This window comes from Polistes dominula, unplaced genomic scaffold, assembly GCF_049000335.1.
Source record: "Polistes dominula isolate Pdom_NZ unplaced genomic scaffold, Pdom_raw_medaka contig_77, whole genome shotgun sequence".
Taxonomy (NCBI): Eukaryota; Metazoa; Arthropoda; class Insecta; order Hymenoptera; family Vespidae; genus Polistes; species Polistes dominula.
In genome coordinates this window covers 4,804,986-4,829,684 of record NW_028301152.1, presented here as the reverse complement: position 1 = coordinate 4,829,684, position 24,699 = coordinate 4,804,986, and the positions used below count along the sequence as shown (strand labels likewise).

The 24,699-nt window shown below is 39.1% G+C and overlaps 1 protein-coding gene and 1 long non-coding RNA gene across 51 annotated transcripts in view; both read left to right on the top strand.

The window, feature by feature from the left end:
* The window catches only part of Dscam1 (Down syndrome cell adhesion molecule 1), a 66,501-nt gene that overhangs the window by 34,998 nt on the left and 6,804 nt on the right, over positions 1–24,699 (top strand). For 16 of the 50 annotated variants that reach the window (XM_089178224.1, XM_089178227.1, XM_089178222.1 and 13 more), the window contains exons 8-20: positions 4,604–5,040; positions 5,121–5,377; positions 5,738–6,050; positions 7,472–7,759; positions 8,162–8,455; positions 22,041–22,160; positions 22,251–22,424; positions 22,500–22,796; positions 22,879–23,240; positions 23,318–23,689; positions 23,791–23,977; positions 24,051–24,338; positions 24,425–24,694. In XM_089178224.1, the coding sequence (XP_089034350.1) occupies positions 4,604–5,040; positions 5,121–5,377; positions 5,738–6,050; positions 7,472–7,759; positions 8,162–8,455; positions 22,041–22,160; positions 22,251–22,424; positions 22,500–22,796; positions 22,879–23,240; positions 23,318–23,689; positions 23,791–23,977; positions 24,051–24,338; positions 24,425–24,694 (3,659 nt within the window). Of the gene's footprint in view, positions 1–102; positions 230–611; positions 739–871; positions 1,002–4,603; positions 5,041–5,120; positions 5,378–5,737; positions 6,051–7,471; positions 7,760–8,161; positions 8,456–8,693; positions 8,988–9,472; positions 9,761–10,501; positions 10,820–11,148; positions 11,434–13,353; positions 13,642–14,546; positions 14,838–16,014; positions 16,309–22,040; positions 22,161–22,250; positions 22,425–22,499; positions 22,797–22,878; positions 23,241–23,317; positions 23,690–23,790; positions 23,978–24,050; positions 24,339–24,424; positions 24,695–24,699 lie in introns of all 50 variants that reach the window. The other 34 variants (XM_089178242.1, XM_089178238.1, XM_089178233.1 and 31 more) reach the window with 12 other exon arrangements.
* LOC149030673 (uncharacterized) lies at positions 1,807–2,797 on the top strand. The gene is made up of 2 exons (XR_016178489.1): positions 1,807–2,559; positions 2,630–2,797. It is a non-coding gene; the product is annotated as an uncharacterized LOC149030673 (long non-coding RNA).

Here is a 24,699-nt window from a genome sequence, read left to right as displayed (position 1 = left end):
AGAATACCTTGTCTTTGGAATCGTGTGCCGTGCATCAACGGCTCTTTAATGGAATAACAGTTGAATCATTTTTGGAAAGAAATATTCGTTAAAAAATTACAGAACCGCGTGGTAGCGTTCGACCAAACGTCAAGGATAAGGATGTCAATTTCATGAAAAGAATCATCTCTATGAACGATATGATTGGTCTCGTGTGTCCAGTACAAGGCTTCCCATCACCCGCATTCAGGTACAAAAAATGTAGACGAACGAATAATTCGACAAGGAAAGCTAGAGCTTCAGATCATAATTCAATCGATTAGAGACCGAATTGAACTCGATTCATTGTATCTTTGAATCGACCTTGCTTGCAGAACCGCGTGGTAGTGTTCGACCAAATGTCAAGGATAAGGATGTCAATTCCATGAAAAAAGTCATTTCTATAAACGAAATGATTGGTCTTATATGTCCAGTTCAAGGCTTCCCAGCACCCGCATTCAGGTACAAAATAAAAACTTAGAAAAAAGGGATAAATCCAACGAAGAAACTTCGAGCGTCGATCGTAATTGAATTGATTAGAGATTGAATAAAAATTCGATGAAGTCGTATCTTTGAATCGACCTTGCTTGCAGAACCGCGTGGTAGCGTTCGACCAAATGTCAAGGATAAGGATGTCAAAACCATGAAAAAAATCATTTCTATAAATGAAATGATTGGTCTCATATGTCCAGTTCAAGGCTTCCCAGCACCCGCATTCAGGTACAAAATAAAAATCTAGAAAAAAGGGATAAATCAAAAGAGGAAAATTTGAGCATCGATCGTAATTGAATTGATTAGAGATTGAATAAAAATTCGATGAGAAGTCGTGTCTTTGAATCGACCTTGCTTGCAGAACCAACCGGCAATGTCTCACCACGCATTGCTGGTGAACGTTATGAGGGCGGCAAGCTGGTCGATGTTCCAAAGATGACGACAGCGGCGCTGGATTGCGCGACTCAGGGATTTCCTGTCCCAGTGACAAGGTAGTATCAACCGCTACCGAGTTAAAGATAGAGATACGTTTCTCCTTTGAGCATTCTACGTGACTATTTCAGAGGGTACAACCAAGATAGCACCGCGTTCCTCGGGCAGGAAATACGAGGGATGGGAAGTGATATCTTGTTCTCAGGGTCAGAACGTTGCTTTCAGTCATTCACTTCAGGGATATCCTGTACCTTCGACAAGGTAGACCTATCTCTCTCTCTCCCTCTGTTTTTCTCTTTTTTTCTCTAAATTGTTCCTAATATTCCTTATATAGTCCTCTTTCCAAATCTTTTCTCTGACTCTAGTTGTTGTCGTTCTTCCATCGTGAGTCAATAAAAATAAGAAAAAGAATAAAAATAAAAAGGAAAACAAACATTAACGTATTTAGAGTCGTTTAGACACTGTCCTTCTTCAAATCGAAAGGTGAGTAATCGCATGCAAAGACATTGAATTATAAATCAAAACTCCCAAACAAAATGGACAGATAGTCTGATGAACTGATGGGTATGTACAGATCTTTTCTTCTTTTTATCATAAGAAAAAAAGACAGGAATAAAGAAATAAATAATAAATTAAAAAGTCAACGTCCGGTCGATCGAGAGGCTACCTCGATGGATCGCGAGAGAGGACGAGCTAGCTCTCTTTTCTATGCTCATTGCATTATCCTTTCAGAACCATCCGGTCGCACTGCCCCAAAGGGGACTGGAGACGGTCTTAATAAGTACCGCGGGGTAGAGGGCGAGTCTCTGGCTCTGGCGTGTGCGGCACAAGGCTTTCCTGCCCCGATAACTAGGTACACACCTCCGATAGTTTTCTTCCCTCTCTTTCTTTACTCAGACTTTCTCTCTCTCTCTCTCTCTCTCTTTCTCATTTTCTCTACATTTTATTTTTTTTCTTTCTTTTTACCTTCCCTTCATTAGCCTTTTATTCTCCTTTCCTTCAAGGAATCCCTTTTTCTCTTTCAAAATTTTTCCTTACCCTCTACCCCGTGTCGGGTGGCGGTACCGCAAGAGGATCGATTAAAAAAGAAAAAGAAAAAAAAACACAAAAAAGACATAGGAAGAGTGCGATTAATAGATAAAAAAAAAGAAAATAGTTTCTTAAAAATTAGAAACAAACGTAAAGTATTTAACAAGGATCTACATATCGACAAGTTCGCGAAAAAGGGAGAAAAGAAGGTTGGGTTTTAGATAGTATTGTTTGAGTAAATGTTAGAGGAACAAAATCTTACTAGTCTAGTTTTTTTTTTTACTTCTTTACTGTGAATCATATTCTCTGTTATATACCAGGACGGTTTTTTTGTATTTTTATTATAAATATCCATTAGATTTTAAACTTGACTATTTTTATGTGATCGATAATAAATTAATAGAGATAAAGAAACGTAAAGTTTCAATAATTATACAAATTCGAAAAAGTTACGAAAAGAGAATAATAAAAGTTATGGTGACATATGATAAGGAAAAAAGAAAAGAAGTAAAATAAATAAAAAAACAGAAGAAAGATAAAAAGAGAAAGGGTGGATGAATGGAAGGAAAGAAGGAAGGAAGGAAAGACGTAAGATAATGAATTGACAAAATATATGTTCGTCATTCGGGGTGAGCCAATCGGACGTGTTGGTTTTCAGTGCCAACTGGATCCTCGCGGCGCAACTCCGAGATAGGTGACAGAAGCTATAGCGCGACTTCGAAAAGGATGCGGACCCTCTTCTCCTTTGGTAACCTCGGTGCTGATACGGGTGGACCGAGTGGGTGTCACCCGATCATTTGGGGCGATCAATGTTGCCTTGCACCTCTACACACCTCCAATAAGTCCCACGATATCTGGCTGGTAAGTCCTCGCCACCTTCGTGCCTCCGTTCATCCGTTCTTATTGCTCATTCCCTCTGGCGTCACGCAAAAACCTCTCTTCGTTTCTCTCTCTCTCTCTTTCTTTCTTTCTCTCTTTCTCTTTCTCTCGCTCTCTCTCTCTCTCTCTCTCTCTCTCACTTATCTTCATTCTCTCATTCTTATTTTGTCGAGCAACGAAGAAACCAGATATAGTATGAAAAAAAAGAAAAGAAAAAAAAATACTTTTCGTAATCATTATTTTATAAAAATGTTTCCGTCGCGATTTTGATCAAGTCTTTGAGTTGTTAACCGATGAATGGAAATACTATTGTCGACATTCTTCTTTGATAAAATAATAAATTTCAGATATCCAACCTTACTTCGTGTGTTATTTCTCTGTCTTCTTTCTTTCGATACCACGGAACAATTTCGTGTACTTTTTAATCATTATTATTATCCCTTGCACGAAAGGATCCCCTTTGATACCATTCTGTTTAAGTATTATGAGAATAATTCTTTTTTTTTTATGATTTGAGAAAGAGCAGTTGATGACTTACATCGGAAGAATAATTTTACGATTCTTTCCTACTATTGTATAAATTTTACAACAATTAACATTGAAAAATCTTATGTCGTTAAAAGCGAACGGTTGTTATGTTACACAATTAGTACAGTTTATACAGAGTGTTCGATTGGTTTCTTCCATCAGCTGACTAGATATGTTTTCATCGTTCCTGTTTTTCTATCATTTCGTTATTTTACTTTTTTTTTATCCTTGTGGTACTCAAGCCGCAAGTCAGAATATCGATAATTGATAAACGTTGATAGTCACGTTGCATATCGATTAAAATTTGAAAAAAAAAAATAGAAAAAGAGAAAAAAGAAGGCAAGAGATAATATGCAGCCATCCTTTTGCACTTGCTTTCACGCTTATATCGTTTCTCTCTCTCTCTCTCTCTCTCTTTCTTTCTTTCACTTTCCTCTATTGGACAGTACATACACAGCGTATACTTAACATATACACGTATATACACGTTTACATAGTTAATATACGTAGATACGTATATACAGTGTTGGTTCGGTGCACACACCCACTCGTTTTCCCTTTACCTTCGTTGTACGTGTTTATTTCCATGCACATAGACCTTTTTTCTATTGTGTCGTATTTGTCACCACTGTTGTTCCCTTTTCTCCTTCCAACTTCCAACAGCCTATTTTGCTTCGTGATTGTTACATTTCACTAGCTTCTCAAAACGTTTCTCTATGACTTATATGAAAGTAGATAGAGTTTCGCGTATCGTGATACACGCGCCACTGATTCGATGTTAAAAAAAAGAAAAAAAAAAACTAAGAAAAAAAGAAAATGAAAAAAAAGAGAAAGATAAATTGGAAGCCCGTGCCCAGAGACGCCCGAAGCCCTTTTATATTATAAGAAAAATAAAATATTAGAGAATGGAGTAAATGGATAGGCTCTTTTCCAAGTTTTAAATTAATTTTATTGTAATATTTGGGTCATATATTTTAATTGAGCTGACTATTAGATCAGCGTTATAGTAATAATATTTTATACTTATGTTATTACTCAAATCCTATGATCTAAGTTTGAAATTTATTTTGTAAATACTATTTGCTCCAACTCATTTTAATTCTCATAAGAGTAAAAACCCACAGTATTAATTTCGTAAACTTGGGTTGATAGTTTTAAAAAATTTGAACTTAGTTGGCTTGAGTGCTGACACGTGAATCGATCGTTTGTTATCCTTTGCTTACAGATGGTACAAGTTTATTGAAGGCTCATCCCGTCGTCAACCTGTTCAGCTAAATGATCGTGTTCGTCAGGTTAGCGGTACTCTGATCATTCGTGAGGCTCGTGTTGAAGATTCTGGCAAATATCTTTGCATCGTTAACAATTCCGTTGGTGGTGAAAGCGTGGAAACTGTTTTGACCGTTACTGCACCGCTTGCCGCTGAAATCGAACCCAGCACCCAGACAATTGATTTTGGAAGACCAGCTACCTTCACTTGCAACGTTAGAGGCAATCCGATTAAGACGATCTCATGGTTGAAAGATGGAAAGCCACTTGGACTTGAAGAACCAGTACTCAGGATTGAAAGTGTTAAGAAGGAAGATAAGGGAATGTATCAATGTTTCGTTAGAAATGACCAAGAAAGTGCTCAAGCAACCGCTGAATTGAAACTTGGAGGAAGATGTAAGTTTGCATTATAAAATACAACAATCCTCTAAAGAAATAAATATTGCATTTATATAAACATTATTTGCCTTTGATAGTCGAACCACCACAGATCCGCCAAGCTTTTACCGAGGAGACTCTTCAACCCGGACCCAGCATGTTCCTAAAGTGTGTTGCCAGCGGAAATCCTACACCTGAAATCACCTGGGAACTTGATGGAAAACGGTTATCCAACACGGAAAGAGGACAAGTAGGACAATACGTTACGGTCAATGGTGATGTCGTCTCTCATTTGAACATCTCTAGCATTCATACCAACGATGGAGGTCTTTACAAGTGTATTGCTGCATCAAAGGTATATAAATACTATCTTTTAATCTTTATCTTTAGATAGATCTCTCGACAATCTTATTCATTAGCCACAATCTTATACTTTATATAATGAATAATATAAAAAATGATTATATCTCCGAGACTACTTGAAATATTGAGAAATCTTTTTAGATCTTTACATGTAATATCAAAATCTAAATGTGTGTGTGTGTTCATATTATTGGTGTGTGAAACGTATTTATGATATGAAATTTTGCTAAAAATATCTAAAATCATAAAAAAGTGTTATAATCATTGACGTGAATTATAAAATATCAGTTGTTCTTACTGAGAAAAAATTTCGATTGAAGAAGTGCTTATTTTTTACCATGCTTATTTATAGGTTGGCTCTGCTGAACATTCTGCTCGTCTCAATGTTTATGGCTTACCATTTATTCGTCACATGGACAAGAAAGCTATCGTCGCTGGTGAAACTCTACGTGTTACTTGCCCTGTTGCTGGTTATCCCATCGAAAGCATCGTCTGGGAACGTGATACCAGAGTACTTCCCATTAACAGAAAGCAAAAGGTCTTCCCCAATGGCACCCTCATCATTGAAAACGTCGAACGAATGAGCGATCAGGCTACGTACACGTGTGTTGCCAGAAATGCACAAGGATACAGCGCTCGAGGAACATTGGAAGTTCAAGTTATGGGTAAGTTTCAAATATTCATTTATTTTCTTTCATCGTGGATCGTGTGATATAAATTCATTTTCCAAATTTATTCAATCACAATATAGATTACTTGGAAATATTTGTTAAAATTAAAATATTGTGCTATTGAAGCCATTTTTGTAATATTGACAATTATTTGTTCAAATTTATAATACAGTCTCTCTCGTTAACCTTTTAAGTGGAGAACAGTAAATATAGTATATAAAATAATAGTTTGCGCTTTACGCAATTATTAACTTTATCCCAAATATAGAGAGTGTCTTGTAACTGGTGGCACAAATGAGCAGAGGGTGATTCTACATTTTCACTTTGTTTTCGAGGAAAATAAGTTTAATTAACACTCGACAAATTTTTAAATTTGTTTTTTTTTCGAGAACAAACCTGTACATGAAAAACTTTTATTCTTCATTTTCGATTTGTTAGTTTTTATGTAGAATCACCCTCTGCTTGTTTAAACTACCAATTATAGAATACCCTATATATTCTTCAATTAAAAAAAATCTATTAATATATCGAATTAATATTTAATAGTAACTCGAGTTAGCTCGTTACCTTCAGTTAAAAGGTTAAAGAATTTGAAATGATAATAATTAATTGTACTTTTTAAAATTGTCGATTTTCGCGTATAACTCGATTGAAACGTTTAGTTTAAAATCTTAGATGTAATAACATTATATTGCAGGACTCAAAAGGATATAATTTATGTTATGTGTATCGATCGTGTTGAAAGAACAAAAAAGAAGAATTTTTCTTTCAGCTAGCATTCGTACGATAGACGCCAGTTTAAGTCGAGAAAACATGCTGGCAGATTCGATTACGTTGTCGTCGTTTTGTCACCCTACGTCGCCGATCATTTAATTTAAAAATATATTTTGTCGATCGTATCGTAAATCTCTCGCGTGCATAAAAGATTGTACGTGATTATGTTATGCATATACATACATCAATGAGGACGCGGATAGCAAAGCTCCGTTACAGATATTGCAGACTCTATAATTAAAAGGCGAGACAAAAGCGTGCCGTACCCAAGGAGTCTTTCGTTGGAAGTTGGTATGGCGGTGGCCGACAAGCGATCGTAAGAAATTAAATAGATATACATTTTCTTGATTAAAATTTCTCTCTTTTTCTCTCTTCGCGACTTAACCGAACATAAAGTAAAACAAAAAGCAAAAAGTATCGTGCGTTATGTATTTTTTGTTCAGGATTTTTACATTTTGGACCGATAATATAATTGCAATGAGTAGTCGCGCATTGTTAAATGTATCAATTTAAGAAGTAGAAAAAAAGAAACAGAAGAAAAAATAAAATAGTTAAAATTACGTTATATTAAAAACGCGCTTAGTTAGACGCGTACGCGACCTGATCATACATACATCCATACATCGATCCTCAAACCTCAGTGCCACCCACGATACAAGAGTTCGCGTTCACGAAGCTACCAATGAACGCCGGAGAGTTCGCGAATCTGCAATGTATCGTGCCGACTGGCGATCTGCCTCTGAACATACGTTGGAGCTACCCCGGAGAAGAGATGGGCGGTTCTTCCGGCGTGCTCGCAAAGAAGGTCGCGGATCGCGTTAGCATGCTTATGATCTCCGTCATCACCGCGAAGCACGCGGGAGAGTACGTTTGCACCGCTGAAAACGCGGCTGGGACGGCCTCCTACTCGACCGCTCTCACCGTCAATGGTTCGGGACTATGATTTATCAGCCTAGAAAGTTCCTTTTTTTGATTACATATCTTTTTTTATATTTTTCTTCTTCTTCGTCTTCTTATTGAACTTTATTTTTTAATTTTTTAATTTTCATTTTAATTTTAATTCTATTTTATTTTTTTTTTATGCACAGTTACTTCCGCAGAGTGCACAGTAGGTAACCTTATCCTTTCTCTTGTTCTTTATTCCCTATGCTCCATCGATCGTTTTCCATTTAATATCTGGACACTTTACCAGCTACCTTTTTAAACCGTCTTCGTGAATTGAATTAAAATTATAGTATTTATATATATATATATATATATATATATATGTTACGGAATGTCAAAATGCGAACGATATAATTAAATCTGACTGATGTTGGACTTTTGTAAAGTCAGCCCGCAGCTTCTACCAATCGCATTCAATACTGAAGTTGCCAACTGGGGAGATTTTGTGTCGGTGCCCTGTTCGATACTGAAGGGCGATATGCCCATGGATATATCTTGGTCATTCAATGGTGTACCAATTGACACGTCAAAAGATACTGCTATCACAATATCAAAAATCAGCAATCATCTTAGTACACTGAGTATTGATAGCGTTTCGGCGAGACACGCCGGAGAATATGCCTGTTCCGCGTCAAATCTCGCCGGTGCCGTCAGTCGATCTGCGACCTTAACTGTAAACGGTACGACTCTCCATCTTTTTTAACATGCTCTCTTTTCTTTCTGTTCTCTTCTTCTTATAACACCAAAAATAAATATCTATTCCCGTCCCAGGTTCCACAGCGTTGCGGCCATCATTCTTTTTCTTTATACCGCCATACCAAGTTCCTTTTTAACACTAGTAATCACGCGTTCACCGGTTTATATAGTCTACCGTGAACATTTCTGGCGTGGCCAGATTCTTTCTATAGCTCTTTCCAGTTGCACCGCAAATCATACCCTTCGATTTTGGTGACGAACCCGCAAATTGGGGCGAGCTCGTATCGGTGACATGCTCGATAACGAAAGGCGATCAACCTCTCGACATATCCTGGGCCTTTAACGGGACACCTATTGACACCAGCCACGGATCCGACGTAGTGATAGGAAGCACAAACAGGAAAAATAGCGTTTTAACTATTGAATCGGTCGCGGCTAGACACGCGGGAGAATACACCTGTTCCGCTTCGAATCGCGCTGGTGCTACATCTCACACGGCTCTTCTCACAGTAAATGGTATTTACGCGCGTGAACTCTCGTAAGAATGATCTCCGTACCTAATCATTTACATTCATCAATCATGTTTTCCCTGCAATTTCTATACTTCACTACCTATCCAATATTTCCGGTCGGATCAGATCATTTCACAGGATGTTTTTTCTTTTTGTTCAACAATTATTTTTATTTAATGTTTCGATAAGCTTACTTGATGAATTTCTTTCTTAGTTTTCATGATTTCCGTCTTTGATTTCTTTTTTTCCATGCATCTCTCTATCATACCGAAAGTAGGTCTAATAAACGAGACATCGGAGACATACGTAATCCGTGAATCAGACGCGAGAACCATCGCGTTCGGATTTGTGAAAAGTCAGCTGCTAACACGTACACGTTATCTACTTTCGATCATCATCATCATCACCATCATCATCAACATCATCATCCATTCCGAAATCTCTTTCTCATCGTACTCTTTCGTCCGTGCTGCCGTGTCGTTCGCGCAGTCGCACCGCAGATTCTTCAGTTCAGTTTTGGCGACACCTCTCTCAACTCCGGCGAGATGCTGTCTGTCGGTTGCACAATCGTCAAGGGTGACTTCCCGGTGACATTAAGATGGACATTCAACGACGTTCCCATAAACTCATCTCAACACGATATTCATATCGTATCTAGTAAGAGGGTCAGCTTTTTGAACATCGACAATGTGGCTGCGAGACACGCTGGGGCGTACAAGTGCATAGCGACCAATACAGCAGGCTCCGACAGTCACACGGCTATTCTCTCGGTGAACGGTACACCGCGCTTCCGTCAAAGATTTTGCTACCTTGCAAACACTTTTAGTATTTATCCTCTTGTAAACTTTTTTGTAATCCGCAGTAAATCTACATAGAGTACTAATTCTTTGTTGGAGGTCAGAGTACATATTATGCATAAACGTATATATCTAAAACTGTGTACTGCTGTTGTCTTTACATTCACGTTCAAATTTATAACTAATTAATTTTAATTTGACAAAACGATTCTAATAGAATATATGAGACAATGGCAGGAAGAATGTAACACGATCCATCGCATGAGACGATGGCACGCGTTACTCGTTTTATTTTCTTCGTATCGCTTTATCATATATATGTATATATATATATATATACTTATATATATACTTACATATATATGTATATATATAATTTTTTTAATGTCTTGAATATTTAAACAAGCCTGGAATCTGCTGTCGTATTTCCACGTTTTCCAACATCCCACAACTCCCTTCTTGCGGAAGCTTCTTTCGAGGTATCCATGGCTACGTGCTAATGACGTAAATAGTACTTGAATATCGTGCTGCGTAGAGTGCACAGCTTTGAATATTCATAGACGTACGTCCAACGACTACCAGCATTATCCCAAATGTCACTTTGTCCGTAAAATTCTCCGTTTTCGTAATTTGTAAGACCGTCCCCTTTTCTCTTCGATAGCTCCTACGCGTGTTTTCAGGATCTGGTCTGTTTTTTTCTGGAGTTTTTATCAATTTACAGTGGTACCACAGATCGGACCCTTCTCGTTTGGCGACGAAGCCGCTAATGCGGGAGAAATGGCGACCGTTCAGTGTGCCGTAATAAAAGGTGATTTGCCTGTTGAAATTGTTTGGTCGTTGAACGGTCAGCCGATCGACGTTTCGGGCGCGCAGACGAATCAGAATTACGATCGTCAGGATATTATTGTGAACAGGAGCAACAAACGGGCCAGTACTTTGACGATCGATTCGGTAGCGGCAAGACACGCGGGTGAATATTCGTGTACGGCGAGCAACGCAGCCGGATCCGCCACGCACTCCTCGGTACTTACTGTTAACGGTACGATTTGCCTTTTCCCTGTAAACTTCGAAATCGATTAACTGGGTGGTTGGTCGGTCGACTCGATAGTTTTTATAACTTATCTAACACTAGAGTGATGTGTGGTAACCGACACTGAGGAACGAGGACTTGTGTGGTGTAAAACGAACAATGATCCCTTATCCTATACTAAAGACATTCTTTAGTTTATAACCAATTCTTACACATTCCTTTCGATGGGTTGCTTTTGGTCAGATAGTCGATATCTTATTCACGATCATTATGTCCTTGAACGATATCGTAGATCGTATAAAAAATAGACAGTATCGATCTCCGGATATAATTGGCAGTATCGCCGAGGATCGCACCCTTCGAAATGGCCGACAAGGCCGTCAATTCAGGAGAATCGGTATCAGCTGTTTGCACCATCGTCAGCGGTGATTCTCCGCTCGAGATTACTTGGGCTTTAAATGGGATGCCGATCGAGGAGAGTCAACGGATCTCTGTGACCACCACCAAGAGGAACAGTCTTTTATCGATCGATTCGGCGAGCCCTAGCCATGCCGGAACTTATACTTGTGTCGCTTCGAACGCAGCCGGAGCAACGACTTATTCCGCGGAATTAACCGTGAACGGTACTTTACCAAGATTAGATCAAGCGACTCAGCATAAAGAACGTCGACCTATCCAATTATCTTTCTTCCTTACTTTTTTTTATTTTCTCCTTTTTTCTTCGTAGGGATTCTCTTCGATGTCTTCCTTTTCCTCTTCCTTTCGCTAGGCATATCTCATAACAAGGGCGCAAGGTATAAAACGAAACGAAATAGTAGTTGAGAAATATCGTGTATTTGTTCACGCTTATTCTAGTCTCACCAGAGATCGCTCCCTTCGATATCGCGGAAAAGCCAGCGAACTGGGGAGACTCGATTTCCGTAATATGCGCCATCGTGAAAGGTGACCTGCCAATCGAGATCTCTTGGGCGTTGAACGGTGAGCCAATCGGTTCTGATCGCTCAGACATCAATATCTTAGCGACTACACGAAAGAATAGTATTCTCAGCATCGAGTCGGTCGCCGCGAGACACGCAGGAGAGTATACTTGTTCAGCCTCTAATAAAGCTGGAGCAACGAGCCACTCCTCGACTCTAGTTGTTAATGGTACGAGAATTGCCAAGTAGTCTTTGCATCTTTTATTTTATTGACCTACACATCTTCTTTCTTCCCATTTATCCAATAATTCACTTTGCCCCACTGCTTTCATTGATCTATTATCGGATCGGTCTTCTCTTTGGTATCGAAGCAACTTTTACGTATTAGAATGTCACAGGAAGAGCATTGACGACGACGAAGATAACATTATATTAATAATTTGAACAAATTATTTTTTTGCCATGATTTAGTTGCACCCGGGATAGCACCTTTCGTTATGAGCGAAACACCGTCGAACTGGGGCCAAACCGTTACCGCGACTTGCACGATTCTTCAAGGTGATCAGCCTGTTCAAATTGAATGGGCACTTAATGGCAAACCGATCTCTCACGATTATCCTGATATATCGATCGCAACCACCAAACGCGTTAGTCTGCTCACCATTGAAGCAGTAACAGCAAGTCACGCTGGCGAATATACTTGTATCGCTAGTAATGTGGCTGGTGGAACGAGTTATACCGCGACGTTAGCCGTTAACGGTACAATAACGTTTTCCGTTTATACATTTTTGCTACTCGTATCTGCATGTCACGGATTAGTTCATCATTCGACATTTTTCCTCCTTCCTTCTTTTATATTTTCATATTATCCTTTTCTAATCCTCTGTTTCCTTCTTAACCAATTATTAGGAAAACAAAAATTTTCATCTTTCTAATTATTGCAGGCTTGTTGATCGATTTTTAAGGAATCACATGTTTTGTAGCGAACATTTAATCATTTCAGGGGTAAAATTGAATAGTAGAAACAATATTTTTCATGGTACTTTTTTATGATAGTCGCTCCGGTGATAATGCCTTTCGAAATGGGAGAAGGACCAACAAACTGGGGCCAAACAGTTACCGCAACTTGCACAATCCTTCAGGGTGACCAGCCTATTCAAATGGAATGGGCTCTCAATGGCAAGCCGATCTCTCACGATTATCCCGATATATCAATCACAACTACCAAACGCGTCAGCCTGCTCACAATCGAGGCGGTCACGGCAAATCACGCCGGCGAATATACTTGCATCGCTAGTAATATAGCTGGAGGAACGAGTTATACCGCGACATTAGCCGTTAACGGTACAAATCCGTTTCGCTGTTCGTGTCTGCATGTCACGAATTTGTCCATCATTCGATAGTTTTCTTGTTCTTGTTCATATTTTTTGTAGAAATTTATCCTTTCCTAATCCTTGTTTTCCTTCTTATCCACTTGTCACCTTAATAAACATTTTGGTTCGTCTAGTTATTGCAGGTCTGTTGACGGTTTGTTGAGGAAGCAAATATTTTATATCGAAAAATCAGTTACTTTGGGATCAGTCAAATAGTAAAAACGATATTTTTGATGTAACTTTTTCGTGATAGTCGCTCCGGGGATAATGCCATTTGTAATGGGAGAGGAACCAGCAAATTGGGGTCAAACCGTTACCGCGACTTGCACCATTCTCCAAGGTGATCAACCTGTACAAATCGAATGGGCTCTTAATGGCAAGCCAATCTCTCATGATTATCCTGATATATCGATCTCAATCAGCAAACGTGTTAGCGTACTCATGATCGAAGCAGTCACTGCGAGTCACGCTGGCGACTATACTTGCATCGCTAGTAATGTGGCTGGTGGAACAAGTTATACCGCGACGTTAGCTGTTAATGGTACAATAACGTCTTCCGTCTATATAATATCGCTGTTCTTGTCTGCATGTCACGAATTAGTATTATACATTTGTTCTTTTATAGTCAGTTTCCTTCTTTTATTTGTTCTAGTACTCTTCCTTTCCTAATCCTGTTTATCCTTTTTATCCACTTGTCACCGAAACAATTATACTCAGTTGTGACAGATTTGCGGATTATTCGTAAGAAAGCAGATATTTTATATGGGACATTCAATTACTTTGGGGTATATCGAATAGTAGAAACGATATTTTTTATATGACTTTTTCACGATAGTCGCTCCGGTAATAATGCCGTTCGAAATGGGAGAGGGACCAGCGAATTGGGGAGACACCGTAACTGCCACTTGCACCGTGCTGAAAGGCGATCGTCCTGTACAGATTGAGTGGGCACTCAATGGTGAACCAATTTCTCGCGATCGTTCGGACGTATGGATTAATACTAACGAACGCGTTAGTCTGCTCACAATCGATGCGGTTACAGAGAGACATGCCGGAGAATATACTTGCATAGCCAGCAATGTTGCTGGTGGAACAAGTTATTCCGCATCTTTAGCTGTGAACGGTAGAACGATTTATGCGTTTTACTTAGTTTTTCCTAGTTTTCTGTAGCATTCATGCATGTACGGAATTGTTGTTGGCTGTGTTCATTTCAGCGGATAAACAACACTAATGCGATCCTTTGTTCTATCCTTCATTTAACACGGTGGGATCGTTCGCTTTGGAGATGATGCTCTAACTACTCCGCAAAATAAAATCCTTTCATCAAGTTCAGAATCGTTGATTACTCTTGTCAGGATAATTTAGGTTCTTTTTCTTCGACAGTGAATTTGCTCGTACCATTAATATAATCTTATATTAGATTCACAATTAACGTTGTCATTTTAGTGGCACCTCATATAGGTCCTTTCTCGATCAGTGACGGTCCTGCGAATTGGGGAGACATGGTCTCGGCAACGTGCTCCATCATGAAAGGCGATTTTCCCGTAAAAATTGTTTGGAAGTTTAATGACAAAACGATAGGCCCAGATGATTCAGATATTACGATAACGAAGATCAATAGACACATGAGCGCATTGAGCATCGAATCGGTGACTGCAAGACATGCGGGCGAATATACTTGCGTCGCCACGAACCGAGCTGGCAATGCCACTCACTCGACCATCCTGGCTGTTAACGGTATCAATCTTTTGAAAGCACGCTTGCACGATAATTAAATGTGTTTTGCACAGCACATACATACCTATCCATCATCCTGCCATTGGATCTAATGCTTTTTTTTTTATTTTATGATTATTTATATCGTTAAAATTTTTACACTCGGTGATATGGGATGACGAAATTCGAACTATTTCAATTTTGATATTTGAGACATTGTATTGGTCTTGTTTAGAGAAAAAAATTTTTATTCGTCGACAACAAGCGTGCTCTATCAATCACCTACCACGTCCATTGTCCTATCATTGATTCAGATTTTGTTTTACCTTAAGACATCCGCTCTCAAGGAAAATAAATTTTTGGACTCGAAAATACGCGATGAAGAAAATTAAACCATTTGGATAGAAACCTTGGTATTCGGCGAATTTTATTTGATTCATTTAGAGAAGAATTTTACTTGTTTTTCGATTGACGACAAGCATGTTCTATTAGTTGCACCGCAGATCTTTCCTTTTTCGTTCGGCGACGAACCGGTGAACTCGGGCGAGGCAATATCAGCTACCTGCTCCATTCAAAAAGGAGACTTCCCGATGGACATTTCGTGGGCCTTCAACGGCGAGCCGATAACCGACGAATATAGAGATCAGTTTATGATAACGAAGAGCAAACGTCTAAGTGTACTACAAATCGATGCCGTTGCCGCAAGACATGCGGGAGAATTTACTTGCACAGTGTCAAACAATGCCGGTGCTTCCAGTCACACCGCTACTTTAGCCGTGAACGGTAATGCGCGTGCATGTCTTATACGGGCACGTCTCTATCTCTTTCTCTCTTTCTCTATTTCTATTTTTCACTAGCAACCTTGGTTGACCTATCCGCAAAGATAAGAGAAGTTGTTCTCTTCCTTCCTTTCTCTTCCTTTTCCATTCCACGTTGTCGTAAATTTACGATAGTTCTATTTCTAAATCTATTCTCGGAGATGAAAGCTATTTTCTACATCAACATTATCATACTAGGAATGAGGTAGGCTTAGGTGAGCAGACTCAAGGATTATTTTCATCAAACAATCGTGGCAACACGTAAAACGATCTTGTTATCTCTTTAGGTCGTTCACAAAATACTTCATTGTTTTCGATAATCTCGTTTAGAATTGATTAGTTTAGATAATAATTGTCATACCTTTGCAAATCACTTACAGTCGCGCCACAAATAGTACCCTTTTCAATCAGCGACGAACCTGCAAATTGGGGAGAAGCAGTCTCGGCTGTTTGTACGGTCGGAAAGGGTGACTTACCGATCGAGGTTTCATGGGCTTTAAACGGTGAGCCTATTAACGACGCCAATCACGGAGATGTTTCTATATCGAGCACTGGAAAACGGGTCAGCCTGATGACGATCGAAGCCGTGAGCGCGAGGCACGCTGGGGAGTATACTTGTACAGCCTCGAACGCAGCAGGAGCCACTAGTTATTCGGCAGTATTAGCAGTAAACGGTACACAAAGGGACTCAGAAGCTTGTTCCTTGAATTGAGATCATAGAAATATGCATTGAACGATGTGTTCACTCTGCCATTAAATTCGCGTGCACACATTATTAGCTAATAGAAACGTACCGAACGAAGCGATAATGCTTTCCTTTTTACTAATGTTTGAACAGGTCGCATCTTTCATGAATGTAACACAATTCTTACGATTGCAGTGCATTTTCCATTTTACCTTTGAAACAATCAACATGTTTTTTTTTCGTTCTTCTAAAACCATTTCCACTGTCCCTTCTTTGTCACCTTTCCTCCATTATCCAAGGGCATATGAAAACATGCCTAATGAAAAATTGATTAGCGTCGACGATCTTTTTTAGTATCACCGCAGATCGCACCCTTCTCGATCGGGGATGAACCAGCTAATTGGGGAGAGCAGGTTTCGGCTATTTGTAGTATCGTCAAGGGTGATTCACCGATAGATATTCAATGGAGCTTAAAAGGTGAACCGATCACAGCTCGCACGCATCCGGACATAACGATCCAGAAAACAGGCAAAAAGACGTCTCTGCTAACCATCGACTCTGTAACCGCGCATCATGCTGGCGAGTACAGTTGCATCGCGAGCAATTTGGTTGGAACCGTCACTCGTTCGGCCGTTCTTTCGGTTAATGGTATATTAAAGACATTCAAACAACGACTTTAAAAGCATTGCATAATGCATCCAAAGTTTTCATTTAGCAGCACTTTCTTATTACCTCAAGAATCCATCCAAATACCAGTACCTTTCTCCAAAATTATGAGCAAGTCCGTTTATCGAGGAAACTTTAGGGAGACTGTTCTTATTATTAGTTAATTGCCTAATGTTTAGACTAGGCTAAAGGAAAGATCCTTTTAAAAAGAAGTTCTTTTTTTCCATGAGAGTTCATTGATATTTCTGAGCACATGTTACTGTGCTTATTCTTTTCTTGCTGATTGGTGTCGCAGTTGCACCGCAGATAGGACAAATATCATTCGGCGAGGAACCGGTTAACGCAGGTGACTTGGTCTCCGTGCAATGCGTCGTTACTAAGGGCGACTCTCCTCTGGAGATCACTTGGACATTTGATGGTCATCCTATAGATCACGATCGGATGGATGTGATCGTATCTAATTCCGGAAAACGCGTGAAGCAATTAACCATCGAGTCCGTTGCTGCAAGACATGCCGGGGAGTACACCTGTGTCGCATCAAATGTAGCTGGTTCAACGTCTCATTCGGCCAAGTTGGACGTCAACGGTACACGTACTCCCTGATTTTGCAACGAAGATCCCAATGTATTTCTATTAACTTCCTTCTACATTACCTTCCTTTCCGACGAGGCATAATCCTCTTTATGCTCTATACACTTCTATTTTCTTTATCGGTCTTTATTGTTCTTTATTTATTGAATTCGTTTCTTTCTATTTCTATCATTTTAATTTTCTTATTTTTCATATATTTTCATTCTTGATTTAAACTCATTTAGTGAATCGAAAAACATCTAGGATGTGAAGGGCGAAAATCATTGGAAATGTCAAGATACTGAATATTTATGTATTCATGAAAAACGGAGAACATCTAGAAGAATTTAGAGCAGTTATTGGGAGCGTGATTATTGCAAGATTAGTGAGGCAGCTTCTTTTCTACTTTCTTTCTATTTCCAGTTATTCCAAAATTGTTGCCATTCGTATTCGGAGAAGAACCATTAAACTCGGGTCAAGTAGTAACGGTACCTTGCGCAGTGGTTGAGGGTGATCAACCCTTGAAGCTCCGTTGGACCTTAAACGGTCACGAGATTTCGCCACACTCTGGAATCTCAGTACTGGATCTTGGGGGAAGAGGCGTCATACTAAGCATAGGATCGGTCCAGGCAGCTCATGCGGGAACTTACACATGTATCGCGGAAAACCTTGCCGGAAGGCACGAGCTCTCGGACGATCTGATCGTCAATGGTGCATAACGATCTCTCTTTTTTCCTTTCTCAATCCCTTATATATTTTCAATGCCTTGTTTTAAGGATTTATCGTGGAAAAAATCACCTAAAGAATTATCCTCTACCAACTCCAAATCATTTTTTCAGTCCTATAGACCTTTACGAGTCTACTCGTGTTTTCCTTTGATTTATTCTACTTCGTCTTTTTTTTCTCAAACCACGGTCTTGCTCTCAGAAAAAAACGTTCGTTGAAAAAGTGGGTTAACAAGAGGTGGCGTAGTTCGTTTGTAAAAGACGTTAAATTAATGACGTTTGTCGCGTTTCTCTCTTTTTCTCTGTCTCTCTCGCTCTATTTTCTTTGGCCTTTCTATTGCTTTTTTCTCTCTGCCTATTTTCGACAGTCTCCCCACATCTGCAGCCATTCTCGTTCGATGAGGCCAACTCCGGTGATCTGATAATCGTCCATTGCGCGGTCGTTAAGGGGGACACACCGATTTCGCTCAAGTGGTTGTTCGAGGGACGCCATTTAGAAGTAGGAGACGGAGTGGGTATCACCGCGTTTGGGGATAGAGTATCGGCCTTGACGATACCGTCCGTAAGGGAGAACACGCCGGAGAATATGCTTGCGTTGCCGATAATCCAGCCGGTCGTGCTAGGCACAGTGCACATCTCAAAGTGAACGGTACAGGAAATATTCAGAAAAGAATCTAAAGGAAAAAAATACGCGGCCAGCATGATCGTCGTCGATATTATTACGTATATCCACATAACGCGCTATTTAAGAATTTGTCAAATTTGCTATGCAAAAGAATGTGATAATGATTGAACGGGAAACTAACGTGACTTATAATTATTATATTTTATTTCTGTGGGACTGTAGCTCGTGTAGTAGTCGATATTAATGAAGATAATGTATATATAAATACATATACATGTAATATATACATGTATATATATTTATATTATAATAACGTTAATAATAATGCATCGTTCGTCGTAATAAACTGTACTACTTGCTCTGTCTGTCGTGTAGCAATACATAAATACACATGAAGATGTCTGGAAAGTTTACGTTTGCCCGATTCTCCATTCTGAACTTCCCCTATGTCTCTCTCTCTCTTTCTCTCTCTCTCTCTCTCTTTCTTTCTCTTTCTTTCTCTTTCTCTATCACTCTCTCTTTAACTCTCTACACAATTATCTTCTCCTCGTTAATACAGAATTCGGTGGGTTGAGTTTTCAAGCCGGGAGTTTTATCCTTTTTTTTCTCGAGTTTAAAACTGTCGCGAAGCAAACGAACAACAACACGTCCTAACCCTCATTTTATTCGCTTATTTCGTTATCTGATTTCTTCGTTAATTAATTTCAACGATAATATCGGAAAAGACCGCAAGCGTATTACGAAACAAGCTTCGGACAAAATACGGAGAAATGGAAATACCAAATCGGAAGATCAAATAAGTGATGAACGAATAAAATAAAAAGAAATATAAAAAATATCCAGAAAAGATAAAACAGGAGAAGAAAAACACATCGAGTCTTCATTAAAAATCGCGTTAAAATTTGTCGTCGTGGCCGGTTTACCTAGAGCCTCTACTACCGTTACATATTCCAGTCTTACCACGCATCAGTCCTTTCGATTTTGGGGATCGACCGATCTATGCCGGACAGGCTGCTCAGCTAGCGTGCATGGTACCGGTCGGCGACACACCGATTGAGATCACCTGGACATACGAGGGTCAACCCTTGTCGCAATATATGGGATACAGCGTCGGGAAAATCGGACCACGAACGAGTATACTTCTGATCGAGCCAGTTACCCCAGACCACGATGGACGTTACGCGTGTCTCGCTAGTAATCCGTCGGGAAGAGCGCCACACGAAGCCAGGTTACGAGTCAACGGTTAGGGCCCAAGAGTAAAGGGAGGAACATTGAAATCGTGATAATGATAATAATGCTAATTGACCATACAAAATAACGACATATATATATACATGCGTACATACATACATTATATTATATTATACTTATATATATGCGTATATTGATTTTGATAATGAGCGACATGATGATTGATGATCACCCTGAATGACAGCAAATAATAATAATAATCGCGTCGGTTATCGCGATATTTTATGACTGCAGGCTTTATTGATGCATCTTCGTCGTTGCTGAAGCTGTCCTGTTGTGTACAGATCGTTGCTTTCGTCACCGGGGATGACACTCTCGTCTGCACTGTCTCTTTCTCTTTCTCTTTCTTCTTTCTCTCTTTCTCTCTCTCTCTCTCTCTCTTTCTCTCTTTCTCTTTCACTTTCTTGCTCATATTTCTATCTTTTTTTTCTTTCCTTTGTTATTTAATTTTGTTATTCTTCTATTAGCCATTTATCTTTTTTCTTTAGATTTCATTTTCTTATATTAAAATTGTCATTATTATTATTATTATTATTATTATTATTATTATTATTATTATTATTAATTATTATTATTATAATAATAATTATTATTATTAATATTAATATTATTATTGGGTTTCTATCTTATATGCTACAGTTTCGAGTCCACAAGCTTAAAGCCGAGCGTTAAAGATCAGGTAGATCGAACCGAAACCTCCATTTTCCTGAAGCTCAACAACGGCCTTTCCTTGTATTTGCCGTTCGTTTAAATTTCGCGCTTTAATATCGTTTCATTTTTTCTCTTGCGCCCTCTTCGTCAACATTTGTCAGCGATCCTTTCTTTGGTTTTTTGATTTTGCCAAGAAAGATCGCTAAAAGTATTATATTTCTCTTTCACACATACACATGATGAACACAGATACATCACGCTGTATTTTTCTTTGATCTTCATCATTCTCAACAAATATATGTATATATATTTCATTACTCTATCTCGATCACGCACACAATATCGCGAGGTCATTCTGATAGGTTTTGTTAAGTCTCTCGTATTGTTTTGTCGTCGTTTCGTCATAACATTGATCAAGTTTGTAGTTCGTCGTACGTCCCCACATTCGCGAGCCACAACGCGTCCCAGCTCCAAAGACGACCGACCGACCATTCCAGCACCCCTCGGAGGGTTTCCGAGATTCATTCCAACCTTTACTCCTTAAAGCACCTTTCCGTATCAGTCTTACCTAGCCTTTACCTCACATGTCTCGCCTCATTCATTTTGTACGTGCATGAGAAAAAAGTAGTTCGTAGTGATACATGCATGGTTTTCTTTCTTTCTTCTTCTCTTTCTGTAACCACCTCTAACTATCTCTATCTTTCTCACTCACTCTTTCAGCCTTTCTCTTTCTGTCTCTCTCACAGCCCTTTTTACTCCGAGTAAGAACATGAAATATGGTCTTAACATGATTTCTTAATGCGGTACAGCATGCAAGCCGTGCTTAAGTACATACATCGTAGAACTTCTTGCATGTACTCTCAGTGAGCTCCTTCAGCAGCCTTTCTTCGTCAATCTTCATATTCTCGGTTCATGCTAGTAGATACCCGCATAGTCATCTCTAAGTCCCGTATGCTTTTATTAGTAGTACAATCTGCTCGTTGCAGTAGCGGAAGCAAATCAACGTTTGCATGCAATAAATGTAATACCATCTGTTCTGGATCTTTTTGTTTGGCTGCTTTTATGCAAGCAGAATTTAATTGGAAATGAAATACTTTGATAAATATTTCTTCTGAATGCCCTGATAATGTAGTTGAGGAAAGATCTAGGACGACGGAACGATTTGCTTCCGGTTTACTGCTATAGTAGACTAAGGGAAAAGAACGCAGTTCTAATCGATTTATTCTGTCACAGTACCACCTCGCTGGATTCTGGAACCTACCGATAAAGCTTTCGCACAAGGCTCTGATGCACGCGTTGAATGTAAAGCCGATGGTTTCCCGAAGCCCCAGATTACATGGAAGAGAGCTGCTGGTTAGTATTTTCGTTTTAGTTTTAATTTCCTTAACTACTTTGAAACTATACTAATTATTTATTCATCATCGTATGATTTTCATTGAACAGGAGATACGCCTGGTGAATATACCGACTTGAAAATGAGCAATCCTGATATTAGTGTTGAAGATGGAACTCTCTCGATCAATAACATTCAAAAGACTAATGAAGGTTATTATCTTTGCGAGGCTGTTAACGGTATCGGAGCTGGACTTTCTGCTGTGATTCTCATCTCTGTTCAAGGTGAGATCTTAGTTTTTCTTTTTTCTTTCTTTCTTTTTAATTATTTGTTTGCATTAAGATTCTCGATAATTACAGCACCTCCCCATTTTGAAATCAAACTCAAAAATCAAACTGCAAAACGTGGCGAACCAGCTGTATTACAATGCGAGGCACAAGGCGAGAAACCAATTGGCATTTTATGGAATATGAACAACAAGAGACTTGACCCGAAAAGCGATTCACGTTATACCATCCGAGAAGAAATTTTGGCTAATGGTGTTCTGTCTGACCTTAGTATCAAGAGAACTGAAAGGAGTGACTCGGCTTTGTTTACCTGTGTTGCAACGAATGCTTTTGGCAGCGATGATACCAGCATCAACATGATTGTTCAAGGTACAGCCTTTGGAGTAATGTTATAAAATTTTGTATCTTAATGGATAGTAAAGAAACTTTTACCTATATAATTTCCTTGCAGAGGTACCGGAAGTTCCTTATGGTCTTAAAGTATTGGATAAGTCTGGACGTTCGGTTCAATTGTCGTGGGCAGCTCCATATGACGGAAATAGTCCCATGAAAGGATACGTTATCGAATACAAAATCAGCAAAGGCTCCTGGGAAACTGATATCGATAAGGTACTTGTGCCTGGCTCTCAACAAAACGTTGCTGGTGTGTTCAATCTTAGACCTGCCACGACTTACCATCTCCGAATTGTTGCCGAAAACGAAATTGGAAAGTCTGACCCATCTGACACTGTAACTATCATCACCGCCGAAGAAGCTCCAAGTGGCCCACCAACTTCTGTTAGAGTTGATGCTCTTGATCAACATACTCTCAAGGTAACTATGGTAAAATTGAATTTCTCATTAACTCACAACTGAAAATATATTATTAACAAAGTTAAACATATATTTAGGTAACTTGGAAACCACCCCCACGCGAAGATTGGAACGGCGAAATTCTTGGCTATTATGTCGGCTACAGGCTTTCATCCTCTGACAAACCATACATGTTTGAAACCGTTGAATTTTCGAAGGAAGATGGAAAAGAACATCACTTGCAGATCATGAATCTTAAGACCTACACCCAATACAGCGTTGTTGTTCAAGCATTCAATAAAGTTGGTTCTGGACCGATGAGCGAAGAACGAAGACAACACACGGCTGAAGGTGTACCCGAACAACCACCCCACGACACGACTTGCACTACTCTTACTTCGCAAACTATCAGAGTTTCATGGATGTCGCCTCCTCTTAGTGCTGCAAATGGTGTTATTACTGGCTACAAGGTAATAAAACATTTTATATCAAAAATATATTAAGAAAATATTTACTGTGTATTTTTATATTAACGTATTATTATCTGTATATGAACATAATATATTTTTAGGTTATTTATGGTCCATCTGATACTTGGTATGATGAAAATACGAAAGATACCAAGATTACCTCCTCCAGCGAAACGATTTTACATGGCTTGAAAAAATATACGAACTACAGCATGCAAGTTTTGGCCTTTACCTCTGGTGGCGATGGCGTGAAATCTGCACCAATCCACTGTCAAACAGAACAAGATGGTAAGTTTTAATTTTGAAAGCATCAATAATATTTTATGTAATTTATTAACGATTTATCTATTCTCTTCTTTAGCCCCCGAAGCACCGATCGCCGTTAAAGCACTCGTCATGTCTCCTGAATCAATTCTTGTGTCTTGGCGCCCACCAAATCAACCAAATGGAGTTATTTCGCAATATACCGTTTACACTAAAGCTGATAGCGCAGAAAACCCAACTAGCCAGAAAGTTCCACCTAATCAGTTAACTTACGAAGCTACTGGTCTTGACAAACAACGAAGATACGAATTCTGGGTAACTGCTAGCACAAACATTGGCGAAGGAGAAAATTCTAAGATTGTGACATTAGGACCAAGTGTACGAGGTAAGATTTGTATTTTATATCTCTTACAATATATACAAAGTAAGCATCTTATTAATTTATTGTTTTCTTTATTTTTCAATTTATAGTACCGGCCAAGATTGCATCGTTTGATGACAAATTCACTGCGACTTACAAAGAAGATGTAAGGTTACCTTGTCTTGCTGTTGGTGTACCGGCACCGGAAGTAGTATGGAAAGTACGAGGCTCTGTTCTTCAAACCAGTGATAGATTGAGACAATTACCCGAAGGATCCTTGTTCATCAAAGAAGTTGACCGTGCTGATGCTGGAGAATATTCGTGCTATGTTGAAAACTCTTTTGGACATGATACTGTTACTCATCAACTTATTGTTAATGGTAAT